General features: G+C 41.1%; 1 protein-coding gene across 2 annotated transcripts in view; it reads right to left on the bottom strand.

Moving 5' to 3' along the window:
• Positions 1-2065: 2065 nt before the first annotated feature.
• The window catches only part of CORO2A (coronin 2A), a 235376-nt gene continuing 222253 nt past the window's right edge, over positions 2066-15188 (bottom strand). For both annotated transcript variants that reach the window (XM_073664193.1, XM_073664182.1), the window contains exon 12: positions 2066-3604. In XM_073664193.1, coding sequence (XP_073520294.1) covers positions 3476-3604 — 129 coding nt within the window. In that variant the 3' untranslated portion in view covers positions 2066-3475. The remainder of the gene's footprint in view (positions 3605-15188) is intronic.

Here is a 15188-nt window from a genome sequence, read left to right as displayed (position 1 = left end):
CTTTGTGGGACATGAGAGACAGCTGAGCTGATACAGGCATCAGCAAGGTTTTCTTGTGCGATATTGGTGTTTTAATTTTTTTTTATTGGAGAACTGTATATTAAACAGATATGCTTCTTATCTCATTGGTGTATAAATATTGCTATTCTGGAAGTCTGTTAGAATATAAGTCATAGTTCCTGATTACACATTATGCTAGATTACCAGCAAAATAATCTGCACTGTATACCACTCAGTAGTTAATTATGTATTGCTAATTCACAGAAATTCTGAAAAGGCAGCTGATAGTTGTCACTACCCAAAAATTGATGCAAAGCTGTTTTGCAAACTGTTGTCGTAGGAGTCACCATAGCCTCTTCATATTCAGATTATGCTTGATAGGGCTGGCATCCTTATGCCACTGATAATTTAAAGACTGTAATTAATTAAAAAGATGTTGTAATAGGTACAATGCGGATTTTAAGGTCTGTAGGACTTGTGGTATATGCATAGTCTAGTAAATAAGTGGTTAGTTCACCGTTTAAAAAAGGTAAACACATGTATTTATTACTTTAAGAGTTAATTTTTAGCCGATAACCTTATGAAACATTTTAAAATTGTTACATTTAAAATTGGTTAACCCCAATGCTGAACAAAAAAATTGAAAAGGCATAGGAATAGCCAAAAACTGGTTTACTTTAAAGAAGAAAGCAGTGAAGACATTTTTCATTGTGTGAACTCACATGCAAATATATTGGATTTGAAAAACATTAAAAGGAACTTATCACCTTGGGAAACGCAATTTACCTGATATAAGGTAAATAGCATTACAGTGCTTCTTGACTGCCTTACTGAAATTCTGGCTACTGGGAGAAAATGAACTTATTTCTTCCCGGGAGCCGCCGGCTTTCAGTCATGGTGGTGTGCATGGAGCGGATACAGACACCACTCACAGCAACCACTCACTATACTGTAAATGTCGACTGTAAGTATTTCCCTGCACTTTGATTGACAGCTCGCATCTTTGCAGAGCAAACTACCGAAGTGTTGCTACTCACAGTATAAGGAGAGATGACTGTAATTACTCCGTGCTCGCCCCTATGACTGAAAGCTGATGGCTACTGGGAGGAAACAAATTCATTGTCCCTTGCTGACCGCACTTTCCATAAGGTGGCAGGGCAGCAATGTAACGCTATTTTCCAGCAGTTTAACCCCATGCCTGCAGGTAAATATACCTGGCACAACCATCCAGTAAAATGTAGAATCCTTTATTGAAAAATCCTTAAAACAAGTAAATCTATCCAGAAAACATGTTAAAAATGACGCTTTTCCAGTGCACTAGTCACCATACTATGACTTAGGTCACCTAGTGCGCCAGAAATACGTCAGTTTTAACATGTCTTCCGGACAGATTTGCTTGTTGTAAGGATTTTTCAAAAAAGGATTCTTCATTTTACTGGATGGTTGTGCTGCCTTCAATCCACTTCTTCTTCATGTTATTGCTGTGCTGCACCAGCGGGATTCGGCACCCACAAGTGTTGTTGTCTCAGCTCCTCGTTCTCAAGCAGAGCTCTTTTTTAACTATATTTTCCTAGGTGACATTTTCCCTTTAACCACATTTAAAGTCTTCAAGACCCTCAAATTGAAGGTGAACCTGATGACTCTTCTTACATGCATGTTTTAGCAAATACTAGCCTTTTCCCTGTTAACCCGCAGACATTTTTAGTTTTTAGTTTTTTCTCCTCATTTTCCAAAAAAGTAGCAGTACAAGGGCTTGTTTTGAGTGATAGAACACATTTTACTTTATAATGTTCTGTAAAACGCACCTCGTGGGTGGGTGTGGGTAACAGGGCTTTTTCCTTTTCTTGGTGGTTAATTATGATTTATAATCTTCCATTTTGTATTGATAGTATCTTTTTTCACATATTATTGATAAAAAAATGTACTAAGTAACAGAAAAAAAAAAAGAGGTGAGATTGTGTAAAAAAATACAATTATGCCATTGTTTTTACACCATTCTTTGTGTGGTAAAAATGGCCTATCAAGCATGTTCTCCAAGTCAGTACTATTACAGCAATACTTGTAATTTTTGTATTATCTTTTTTTTTTTCTATTAATAGCGTTTTGTAGGGCTTATTTTTTACGTACCGAGCTATAGTTTTTAATGGTACCATATTTAGGTACATACGTTTTGATAGCTTTTTTTGCTGTTAATAGTCAGGCGCTGGCTGCATAACACAGCTGCAACCTATCCTGAGTGGAGCAGGCTCAGCTCTTGAGCCTTCCTTACACTCGCACTCTCCCTTAGGCTATGTTCCCACGATCAGTCATCATATTATATAACACTGGGTACTTACAATTACTCTTGCTGCCTTTCTACCCAGTTAATTCTTCTGTTTTTTTTTCTGCTCTTTGTAGAAACAGGAAATCTACTTTCCCAGCATTTATCATCTCCCTTTTTAACTCCTGATCCAGATGCTCCCCCCTCCCAGGGACTTTTGCAGTGACTAATGACTCATACCGATAAAATTGACCTCCTGTTTCTACATAGAGCTTAGAAGGATTCAGCTGGTTTGTTGTTAATCACATGATGCCATAGACCTAATGGAAAAGAAAAGAATTAGCTCAGTGGAAGGGCAGAATGAGCAATTGTAAGTACCCAGTGCTATATAATATGATGACTGCAACATATTAAGAGGATACAAACTTTGATGGGAGGAGTGCTTCTTTAAGTAAAATAGGTTACTTGCATTTTTTCAAAAATACACAGCGTAGAAATCTCACCAAAAACTCATTGTGGGAGCGTAGCCTAAGATGTACTATTATGTCCTGGGAGGAGGAGGTGTTAATAACAGTTATGGAGAACCATTTCTTCTAACTTTGAATTATGTCATTCCTCTATTGTTTTTTCTGGAAATGCAAAACTAAAAGAACAATTAGGTGCTACCATTATCCCTGTTAATAGGGTGTATATCTACAGTCTTCCCAATTAGTACTGAGTGTACCAATACAGACTTCTACAAAAAGATGCCAGTATTGATATTTCAATAGGAATACATGTATTTAAAAAGCAAACAGGTCAGGAGACCAGCAGGTCAGATTTAGATTTTTGACTCCATCAAGTAAAAGAAAAGTCTATTCATCACCAGTTCTTCTATCATAGAAAATGGACCTTTACATATATTCATCTATTCACTTGAAAAGACCATCATGAATATGCATCACTGCATAGTTAGTTTTTTTAAACTTTACATTACATATAGAGTAGGTAAGAGCCTTCAATGAGTAAACCCTATGCTCTCTAGGGTTCACCAGCTATGACTATTTTATATTACTGTATAATAAAAACAGGAGCAATAAATATTATGTTCACTCTGTAGGATTGCTACATATTGGTCAGATTTTTTTGTTATTTTTACATAAAAATAAAATGAATTGTAATGATTCTCTGGAGGTTACATTCTGTAGGCTGTAGTAGGCTGTACGCTGGATAGAATTAATACACTGAGCTGTTTCGAACATTCTTGATTTCTAACTCTAGTTGCCGGATCTGAATATCCCTTTGGCTTAACTGATCACGTAACCTGCGAATTTCTTCCTGCTGCTTGTAAAACATCTGCAACAACTGCAAAAGAAAGATAAAAAAAGCATTATGAGCACAATATCCAACAGTATAATCCATAGGAGTGACACTCCCTTCAACATTGTCAGTCACAATGCTTACATACACTATGTAACACAAGGCAGGCTAGTAGAAAGTAAAATGGTTCGCTATTTGTATGGTATGTCTGTATTAAAGGGACAGTCAGCACAGAGTGACTCTTCAAACCAAGTACAGGCGCTAGGTGCATCATTGGTGGAATCACAGATTATAATAGAAGCGTATAGTATTTAAACAATTTCACCGAAAAAAATACACCTAAAATTTATTTTTATTGGTATCATTAAAAATTAGAATATTACTGACCCTCAAAAAAATAAACAGACAAAAAACACCAAAAATGATTAAAAAGGCCCGAGAGTACTCTCAGCCCAAAAAGAGATTATCATAAAGTGGGGAAGGGGTAATGCCCTAAACTGACCTCTAATCTGTCCCTACCTCACAGCGGAGGTTGGCACCCTCTAGAACGCAAATGGTGCCCCCGCTCCTAGTCGGCTCACCCTGATGGACCCTATAAGTCCCTGATTAGATGAGAGTGATGGGAGTCAATTATCAGTGTAAGGGGACGAAAGAGGGTAATCACCATACAATCCCCGAGACAAATGGACAAAAGTCACCTACTCATTTCCAAGCAGTCAATTATGTTAATGGCCCAGATACTCAAGAGGATATTAATCAACCAACCAATAACACTATATATAAATCTTCATCTAGCTGTAGATACAAAAAGATATGTATATTGATCACACATGTAATCACGGGGGATATTCTTGCATCCTTCCACCAAACCAAGAAGTAGATGTCACTTTTTAACAGTATATATAATAAACCAATCTTCAAGCACAATAAACATAGAGAGATTCAGTAGTCAGCCACATAGTCCAAAAATATATAGTGTGGAGATGTCCTCGGACCCTCCTATTCATAAGGACAAGATCAGTAGTGCAAATAGACCAACACCACCTCTAAGTTCAAATACAGATGCAGGTACGTATCGCTTGACGAAGGCGCGTTTCTCCTGCTAATCGGCTCATCAGAACTCTCCTGTTAGTTTTTTCTAGTTTGCTGGTCACATGACCTTTTTTGCCTATTTAATCCTGCTCCGCCCTCCGGGCCTTGCTGGACTTCATTGTAATTTCTACTCTTAAATTAGCTTGGTGCTTAGTTACCTTTCTCAGTCTGTTTAGCTTGGTCTTCGGACCTTTATGTTCTATGTTGTGTGTTTGTCTTTTACTGCTACAATTTCTGCTAGGAGGTGCCCAACTTTATCCCAGTCCCTAGTTCTTGTAGAGATCCCTCCCTTGCATCTATAGGTCTTCGTACAGACTAGCCGAGGACTTCAGCGGGTCTGATCGCAGGATCAGGTTCCCCGTTACATCGTAGGGATCTAGCTTAGTTCTATTGTAGGGACAGATCCCCTTTCTTTCCTTAGTGCTTGTAGCAGATCATAACAGTAAGTCCAGCCCAAAAATATGTCTAAGGAAAGACTTCCAGTTTCCATCATGGTGTCGGTTCAGGATTTGGCTCAACGCCTGCAGGGACTCTCTCTGGAGGTGGCTGAGCTCCAACAACACGTGAGTAGCTGTTCTGGAGCACATTTTGTGGAGCCTAAGGTACGTTTGCCTGATTTATTCTTTGGTGATCAACAGGAATTTTTTTCCTTTAAAAATGCTTGTTTATTGTATTTTCATTTGAGACCCAGATCCTCTGGTGATGAATCACAGCGCATAGGGTTCATAATGTCACTTTTGCGCAAAGAACCTCAGGGATGGGCCTTTTCTCTCCAACCTAGTGATCCATGCTTTAGATCAGTGGATAGTTTTTTTTCTGCTTTGGGTTTGTTGTATGATGATCCTGATCGTGTCTCATCAGCTGAGACTGAATTAAGACATTTGAGGCAGGGATCAGGTAATGTGGAAAAATATTGTTCTCACTTCCGTCGGTGGTCTGCCCAGGTGGGGTGGAACGATTCAGGTTTGAAAAGTTTGTTTCTTGCGGGGCTAGGTGAAAGGGTTAAGGATTTGCTGATTGCTTATCCCACACCTAGAAACTTGCAGGAGGCAATGCAATTAGCTTTACGGGTGGACAGGAGACTGCGTGCAAGGGTTAATGAGAGTAAATCCTCTGCCATGTCAGCTCCGAGTTTTGAGAGGGTCTGTACTGACATTGGAGAGCCAATGGAGATCGGGGCGATGGCACCCCGCTCTCAGGAAAAAGACCACAGATCTTCTGAAGGTTTGTGCTTTTATTGCGGAAAATCTGATCATTTTATTAAGAACTGTGTACTTCGTATGAACAAAGAAAAAAAAAAGGTCAGTTACGCCCGTATTGCCTGTTTAAATTCTAAGGGGGTATTTCTTTCTGCTACTACCACTGCTCAGGAAGAATTAATTGAATTTCGGATATTTGTGGATTGTGGTTCTACTCTGAATGTGATTGATGGGGGATTCTTGGAAAAACTTAAATTAAAACCCAAACCTTTGTCATCCCCTATTGCTGTGGTTTCTGTCGATGGCTCCCCCTTGAAGAGTGTTACTCACAAGGTCTGTGAATTTCCCCTCACTATTAATGGTGTTCATCAAGAAAATTTGGATTTGGTGGTATTAAATAATTTGCCTTCTCCAGTAATTTTGGGGTTACCCTGGTTAAAATTGCACAATCCTGTACTGGATTGGTCTACCAATGAAATTAAGTCCTGGAGTCCTAAGTGTTATGACAAGTGTTGTAACGGACGTATTGCTGCGGTGGAAAAAGGGGAATTACCTGTACCTATTCAGGATTTTTGGAGAGTTTTTTCTGAGGAGGAGTCACAAATATTGCCTCCCCATAGAGACTATGATTGTACCATTGAATTTGTCCCTGGAGCGACTCTTCCTAAAAGTCGTTTATTTAATCTTACTATTCCTGAGAGAAAGGCTTTGGAGGAATACATATAGACAAGCTTGGCCGCCGGTCACATTAGGCCTTCCAAGTCTCCTGTGGCTGTTGGATTTTTTTTTGTTAAAAAAAAAGGACGGCGGTTTACGTCCTTGTCTGGACTTTCGTGAGATTAATAAAATTACTGTACGCAATCCTTACCCACTGCCATTGATTCCTGATTTGTTTAACCAGTTAGTGGGGGCCAAGTGGTTCTCTAAAATTGATCTCCGGGGGGCATACAATTTGTTGCGCATGAAAGAGGGTGATGAATGGAAGACTGCTTTTAACACTCCTGTGGGTCATTTTGAGAATCTGGTTATGCCTTTTGGTATTACCAATGCTCCAGCATTTTTTCAGAATCTTATTAATGACATCCTTAGACCTTTGATCGGCAAAAATGTGGTTGTGTATTTGGATGACATTTTGATTTATTCGCCTGATCTGGAGTCTCATTGGCAGAGCGTATGTGAGGTATTACAGTTATTAATTGACAATTCGCTTTTTGCTAAGCTGGAGAAATGTGAGTTCGCTGTACAGAGAATTAGTTTTTTGGGCTACATTATCTCCAGCGAAGGCTTTGAGATGGACCCTGTGAAGGTTCAGGCGGTTCAGAAATGGCCTAGGCCTATTGGTTTGAAATCGATACAGAGGTTTTTGGGTTTCGCCAATTATTACAGAAAATTCATTAAAAAATTTTCTATTATTGTCAAACCACTGACCGATCTCACCAGGAAAGGTGCTAATGCGGTTCAGTGGACTACTGAGGCCATTGAAGCTTTTGTGTTTCTAAAGGAGAGGTTCAGCTTTGCTCCCATCCTTATGCAGCCTGATGTGACTAAGCCGTTTTTGGTTGAGGTTGATGCTTCTTCGGTGGGGGTCGGTGCGGTGTTGTCTCAGGAAATTAAGGATGGAGTACATCCCTGTGCTTTTTTTTCAAAAAAATTTTCTGAGACTGAACTTAATTACGATATTGGTAACCGGGAATTGCTGGCTATTAAACTCGCATTTGAACACTGGCGTCATCTCTTGGAAGGTGCTGAATTTCCCATTCAGGTTTTCACTGATCATAAAAATCTGATCTATCTTGATGCTGCCAAGCGCTTGAATGCCCGTCAGGCTAGGTGGGCACTTTTTTTCTCGCGGTTTAATTTTTCCGTTACTTACATCCCGGGTACCAAGAATGTTAAAGCTGATGCTTTGTCTCGCAGCTTTTCTCCCATGGTCGGTGCTGAGGAGGAGGGGAGCATTTTACAAGAAGGTGTTGTGATTGCTGCATTGGACTCCGTTTTGGAAGATGAGATTCTTAAAGCACAGGAGAATGCCCCATCTAACACTCCCCATGGGAGGTTGTTTGTGCCTAGGACCTTTAGGAGAGATTTGTTTGTTGAGTGTCATGAGTCTCAGTTGGCAGGTCATCCAGGAATTTCTGAGACCAAGAGACTTGTGGGTCGCAGTTTTTGGTGGCCTGGATGGCAGAAGGAAGTCATTAAGTGGGTGCGTCAGTGTACTGTGTGTGCTAGATCTAAGTCTTCTCATACTCCTGCTGCGGGGTTGCTTTGCCCTCTGGAGGTTCCTAGTGCACCTTGGACACATCTGGCTATGGACTTTATTACTGACCTTCCCCCCTCTGAGGGTTTCACAGTCATCTGGGTGGTCGTGGACCGTTTTAGCAAGATGTGTCATTTGGTTCCTTTCATCAAACTGCCCTGCGCTAAGACACTCGCTAAGGCCTTTGTCAAGGAAATTGTCAGACTACATGGCGTTCCTACTGACATTGTTTCGGACAGGGGACCTCAGTTCGTGGCTCGTTTTTGGCGTGCTTTTTGTGACAGGTTGGGAGTTCATTTGTCGTTTTCATCCGGATATCATCCTGAGTCTAATGGCCAGACAGAAAGGAAGAATCAGGATGTTGAGAAGTTCTTGCATTGTTTTGTGGCAGACAATCAGGAGGCGTGGTCTGAGTTTCTGCCACTTGCTGAGTTTGCTCTTAACAACCATGCATCCTCTTCTGCTGGTTGTTCGCCTTTTTTTTGTTGTTCTGGGAGACATCCGTCTTTTGGGTCATTCTCCAAATTGGTATCGGCTGTGCCTGAGGAGGAGAGTTTTTCCGGTGACTTGGAGAGAGTTTGGACGGATGTGCGTGGTAATCTTCAGGAGGCTAACAAAAAATCTAAGAGGTACTTTGATAGGAAACGTCAAGAGGTTTTGTTTGCTATTGGTGACATGGTTTGGTTGTCCTCTAAGAATCTGCGGTTGAGGATTCCTTCTAAAAAATTGGGTCCCAAGTTTGTAGGGCCCTTTAAGGTGCTTCAGGTAGTTAACCAATCTGCTGTTTGGTTGGAGGTTCCTACCTCCTGGAAGATTAATCCGGTGTTTCATGTCTCTCTGTTGAAAAGAGCTTGTGTGTCGGATGGAGACGTCTCTGCCACTGTTCCTCCGGTGGTGGAGGACGGGGAATACGAAATTTCCCGCATCCTAAATTCTAGACGGTATAGAGGGAGTTTGCAGTATCTCGTCGCTTGGAAAGGTTTCGGACCCAAGGATAACTCATGGGTGAGGGCGGATGATGTTTCTGCTTCCAGACTTGTCAGAGCGTTTCACAGGAGGTTTCCTGATAAGCCTGGGCCTAGGGGATCCGGAGGATCCTCATAGAAGAGGGGGTACTGTTAAAACTCTCCTGTTAGGTTTTTTCTAGTTTGCTGGTCACATGACCTTTTTTGCCTATTTAATCCTGCTCCGCCCTCCTGGCCTTGCTGGACTTCATTGTAATTTCTACTCTTAAGTTAGCCTGGTGCTTAGTTACCTTTCTCAGTCTGTTTAGCTTGGTCTTCGGACCTTTATGTTCTATGTTGTGTGTTTGTCTTTTACTGCTACAATTTCTGCTAGGAGGTGCCCAACTTTATCCCAGTCCCTAGTTCTTGTAGGGATCCCTCCCTTGCATCTATAGGTCTTCGTACAGACTAGCCGAGGACTTCAGCGGGTCTGATCGCAGGATCAGGTTCCCCGTTACATCGTAGGGATCTAGCTTAGTTCTATTGTAGGGACAGATCTCCTTTCTTTCCTTAGTGCTTGTAGCAGATCATAACACATACACTATACAGGGTGGGCCATTTATATGGATACACCTAAATTAAAAGGGAATGGTTGGTGATATCAACTTCCTGTTTGTGGCACATTAGTATATGGGAGGGGGAAAACTTTTCCAGATGGGTGGTGACCATGGCGGCCATTTTGAAGTCGGCCATTTTGGGTCCAACTTTATTTTTTTCAATGGGAAGAGGGTCATGTGACACATCAAACTTATTGAGAATTTCATAAGAAAAACAATGGTGTGCTTGGTTTTAACGTAACTTTATTCTTTCATGAATTTTTTACAAGTTTATGACCACTTATAAAATGTGTTCAAAGTGCTGCCCATTGTGTTGGATTGTCAGTGCAACCCTCTTCTCCCACTCTTGACACACTGATAGCAACACCACAGAAGAAATGCTAGCACAGGCTTCCAGTATCCTTTCTGTGGAAGCAGGGTTGAAAAGCAATGTCTGACTTTCATTTGTTCATTTTCATAGATTTTTAATTTATTATTACTTTTGTCAGATTCAAGTTATTTCTGTGACCATTGTGGGTTTTTCTTTCATTAAACGAGGGTTACCAACAATTTTGACCACGTGTGTAGCTTAGATGAATCATGTTGATATTCTCAGTAAGGTGCCTCGTCGCAAGTTGCTCCACAGGTGTGGCAGTGGAGATAATGGTAAAGTGCTCAGTGCAAACAAGGGGGATAATGCTCCAATACCATGAGGTCTATGCCAAATGGCAACCACTCGCACTGACCCCTACCCGCATGTTTATCAGGAGCTAGATTGATCAACCTTCCTAATATATCCACTGGGTAATTGTTCAACTGTGTGGTCACATGATACCAGGTAATTGTTCACCTGTGTGATCACATGATACCAGACCCAAGGCTACAATGCCGCCATATAGTAACCCGGAAGTCATTCTGACATGCAATTACCTTATACCAGGTGATGGCTGGAACACATGCCTTCAAGTGGAGTGTGCCATATAATAATGTGCCGACACACCCCATCTCGTTGGTGGTAATGGGTAAATGGGGGTCATGTGTCATTATCGGCACGCTTGCGCTCACAGTGGCTTGACACGCAAATGTGTGTCAGCCAGAGCGCATGCACCACCCGCGGCCCGCCTCCTCCCACCCATTGGCAGCGCAGAAACATATGTCACTACTGACACGCTCCAAACAGGAGGCACGCCCGTCAGTGGTGTGCATGGAGCAGGGCGGGCACGCAAGTACACGTCATCAGAGGGGGAGAGGTGGTACGCCAGCCGAAACAAGCCTCACATTACTGGACAACAGACCGGGCAAGTGCACATCACCCATACAAGAGCTAGGGTCAGCCAATGCACATAAATCAATCTGAATAAAGACCTGCAGGATGTTCTATGCGGGACCATTATAATCTTTGTATAGGGACGAATACATTGCAAAGCAAACATTAAACCTTTATCTGTCCAATCAATACAGCACTAAAGTGTCAAAGATGTAGATTCATTTTATAGATGGTCCAATACTTAAATGCCCCATATACAGCTACAGTGGGTACGGAAAGTATTCAGACCCCTTTACATTTTTCACTCTTTGTTTCATTGCAGCCATTTGGTAAATTCTAAAAAGTTCATTTTCACTCTGTACTCCATCTTGACTGAAAAAAACAGAAATGTAGACATTTTTGCAAATTTATTAAAAAAGAAAATCTGAAATATTACATGGTCATAATTATTCAGACCCTTTGCTCAGTATTGAGTGGAAGCACCCTTTTGAGCTAGTACAGCCATGAGTCTTCTTGGGAATGATGCAACAAGTTTTTCACACCTGGATTGGGGATCCTCTGCCATTCTTCCTTGCAGATCCTCTCCAGTTCCGTCAGGTTGGATGGTAAACGTTGGTGGACAGCCATTTTCAGGTCTCTCCAGAGATGCTCAATTGGGTTTATGTCAGGCCTCTGGCTGGGCCAGTCAAGAATGGTCACAGAGTTGTTCTGAAGCCACTCCTTTGTTATTTTAGCTGTGTGCTTAGGGTCATTGTCTTGTTGGAAGGTGAACCTTCGGCCAAGTCTGAGGTCCAGAGCACTCTGGAAGAGGTTTTCATCTAGGATATCTCTGTACTTGGCCGCATTCATGTTTCCTTCAATTGCAACCAGTCGTCCTGTCCCTGCAGCTGAAAAACACCCCCATAGCATGATGCTGCCACCACGTTTCACTGTTGGGATTGTATTGGGCAGGTGATGAGCAGTGCCTGGTTTTCTCCACACATACCACTTAGAATTATCACCAAAAAGTTCCATCTTCGTCTCATCAGACCAGAGAATCTTATTTCTTATAGTTTGGGAGTACTTCATGTGTTTTTGAGCAAACTCTATGCAGGCTTTCATATGTCTTGCACTGAGGAGAGGCTTCCGTTGGGCCACTCTGCCATAAAGGCCCGACTGGTAGAGGGCTGCAGTGATAGTTGACCTTGTGGAACTTTCTCTCATCTCCCTACTGCATCTCTGGAGCTCTGCCACAGTGATCTTGGGGTTCTTTTTTACCTCTCTCACCACGGCTCTTCTCCCACGATTGCTCAGTTTGGCTGGACGGCCAGGTCTAGGAAGACTTCTGGTGGTCCCAAACTTCTTCCATTTAAGGATTATGGAGGCCACTGTGCTCTTAGGAATCTTGAGTAATGCAGAAATTCTTTTGTAACCTTAGCCAGATCTGTGCCTTGCCACAATTCTGTCTCTGAGTTCCTTGGGCAGTTCTTTTGAGCTCATGATTCTCATTTGGTCTGACATGCACTGTGAGCTGTGAGGTCTTATATAGACAAGTGTGTGCCTTTCCAAATCAAGTCCTATCAGTTTAATAAAAACACAGCTGGACTCCAAAGAAGGAGAAGAAGCATCTCAAGGAGGATCACATGGAAATGGACAGCATGTGACTTAAATATGAGTGTCTGAGCAAAGGGAATGAATACTTATGACCATGTTATATTTCAGTTTTTCTTTTTTAAGAAATTTGCAAAAATTTCTACATTTCTGTCTTTTTTCAGTCAAGATGGGGTGCAGAGTGTACTTTAATGAGAAAAAAAATGAACTTTTTAGAAGTTACCAAATGGCTGCAATGAAACAAAGAGAAAAAACTTTAAAAGGGTCTGAATACTTTCCGTACCCACTGTATATTTGCCATACATATTGAAGTGAGTGAGTATATTTACCCTCTGTCTATTCAGCAGTATAATAGGGAGAATATAAGTATGGCACTTATCTTACACATCTCAAGTCAGCCCGATCCATGCCACAAGTGAGAACCTAATAGTCAACCATGTATCCCAAAAAGGAATATGTTCATATAGGAAAGGAAGGGACCAAAAAGAGGGACCTATATGTATTTAACCACTTCGCACCAGAGCCTGTTTTTGCCTTCGTGACCGGGCCAATTTTTTCAATTCTGACCACTGTTACTTTATGAAGCAATTACTCTGGAACGCTTCAACGGATCCCCCTGATTCTGAGATTGTTTTTTCGTGACATATTGTACTTCATGATAGTGGTAAAATTTCTTTGATATCACATGCGTTTATTTGTGAAAAAATCGGAAATTTGGCGAAAATTTTGAAAATTTTGCAATTTTCAAACTTTGAATTTTCATGCCCTTAAATCAGAGAGATATGTCACACAAAATACTTAATAAATAACATTTCCCACATGTCTACTTTACATCAGCACAATTTTGGAACCAAAATTTTTTTTTGTTAGGGAGCTATAAGGGTTAAAAGTTGACCAGCGATTTCTCATTTTTCCAACAAAATTTACAAAAACATTTTTTTAGGGACCACATCATATTTGAAGTCACTTTGAGGGGTCTTTATGACAGAAAATACCCAAAAGTGACACCGTTCTAAAAACTGCACCCCTCAAGGTGCTCAAAACCACATTGAAGAACTTTATTAACCATTCAGGTGCTTCACAGGAATTTTTGGAATGTGGAAGAAAAAAATTAACATTTCACTTTTTTCACAAAAATGTTACTTTAGACCCAATTTTTTTTTATTTTCACAGGGGTAACAGGAAAAAGTGGACCCCAAAATTTTTTGTGCAATTTCTATTGAGCGTGCTGATACCCCATATGTGAGGGAAAACCACTGTTTGGGCGCACGGCAGGGCTCGGAAAGGAAGGAGTGCCATTAGACTTTTTGAATGTAAAATTTGTCTGAATAATTAGCAGACACCATGTTGCGTTTGGAGAGCTCCTGATGTGACTAAACAGTGGAAACCCCCCACAAGTGACACCATTTTGGAAACTAGACCCCTTAGGGAACATATCTAGATGTGTGGTGAGCACCTTGAACCCCAAGGTGCTTCACAGAAGTTTATAATATTGAGCTGTAAAAATAAAATTTTCACATTTTTCCCACAAAAAAGTTTTTCATCCCTTAATTTTCCATTATCATAATGGTAATAGGATAAATTGCACCATGAAATTTGTTGTGCAATTTCTCCTGAACACGCCGATACCCCATATGTGGGGGAAAACCACTGTTTGGGCACACAGCAGGGTTTGGAAGGGAAGGAGCGCCATTTGACTTTTTGAATGTAAAATTTGTCTGAATAATTAGCAGACGCCATGTTGCGTTTGGAGAGCCCCTGATGTTCCTAAACAGTGGAAACCCCCCACAAGTGACACCATTTTGGAAACTAGACCCCTTAGGGAACTTATCTAGATGTGTGGTGAGCACCTTGAACCCCAACGTGCTTCACAGAAGTTTATAATAATCAGCTGTAAAAATAACATTTTCACATTTTTCCCGCAAAAACGTTTTTCATCCCTTAATTTTGCATTATCATAAGGGTAATAGGATAAATTGCACCATGAAATTTGTTGTGCAATTTCTCCTGAACACGCCGATACCCCATATGTGGAGGCAAACCACTGTTTGGGCGCACGGCAGGGCTCGGAAGGGAAGGAGCGCCATTTGACTTTTTGAATGTAAAATTTGTTTGAATAATTAGCGGACGCCATGTTGCATTTGGGGAGCCCCTGATGTGCCTAAACAGTGGAAACCCCCCACAAGTGACACCATTTTGGAAACTAGACCCCTTAGGGAACTTATCTAGATGTGTGGTGAGCACCTTGAACCCCTAGGTGCTTCACAGAAGTTTATAATATTGAGCCATAAAAATAAAATTTTCACATTTTTCCCGCAAAAACGTTTTTCATCCCTTAATTTTGCATTATCATAAGGGTAATAGGATAAATTGCACCGTGAAATTTGTTGTGCAATTTCTCCTGAAAACGCCGATACCCCATATGTGGGGGAAAACCACTGCTTTGGTGTACGGCAGGGTTCGGAAGAGAAAGGAGCGCTATGTTGGCTGGGATAGGCAGCAGACACCATGTCACATTTGAAGAGTCGCTGACATGCCGAAACAGCAGAAACCCCCACAAGTGACCCCATTTTGTAAACTACACCTCTCAAGGAATTCATCTAGGGAAGTAGTGAGTATTTTTTAATTTTTAAATTTATAGCATTGGGCAGTGAAAAAAGCATAATTATATTTTTACCACAAAA

Source organism: Phyllobates terribilis, unplaced genomic scaffold (genome assembly GCF_046119375.1).
Source record: "Phyllobates terribilis strain yellow unplaced genomic scaffold, ASM4611937v1 Scaffold_1__5_contigs__length_1240528914, whole genome shotgun sequence".
NCBI classification, from domain to species: domain Eukaryota; kingdom Metazoa; phylum Chordata; class Amphibia; order Anura; family Dendrobatidae; genus Phyllobates; species Phyllobates terribilis.
Note: the sequence above shows the minus strand (reverse complement) of the source record. Positions and strands in the feature narration are given on the sequence as shown.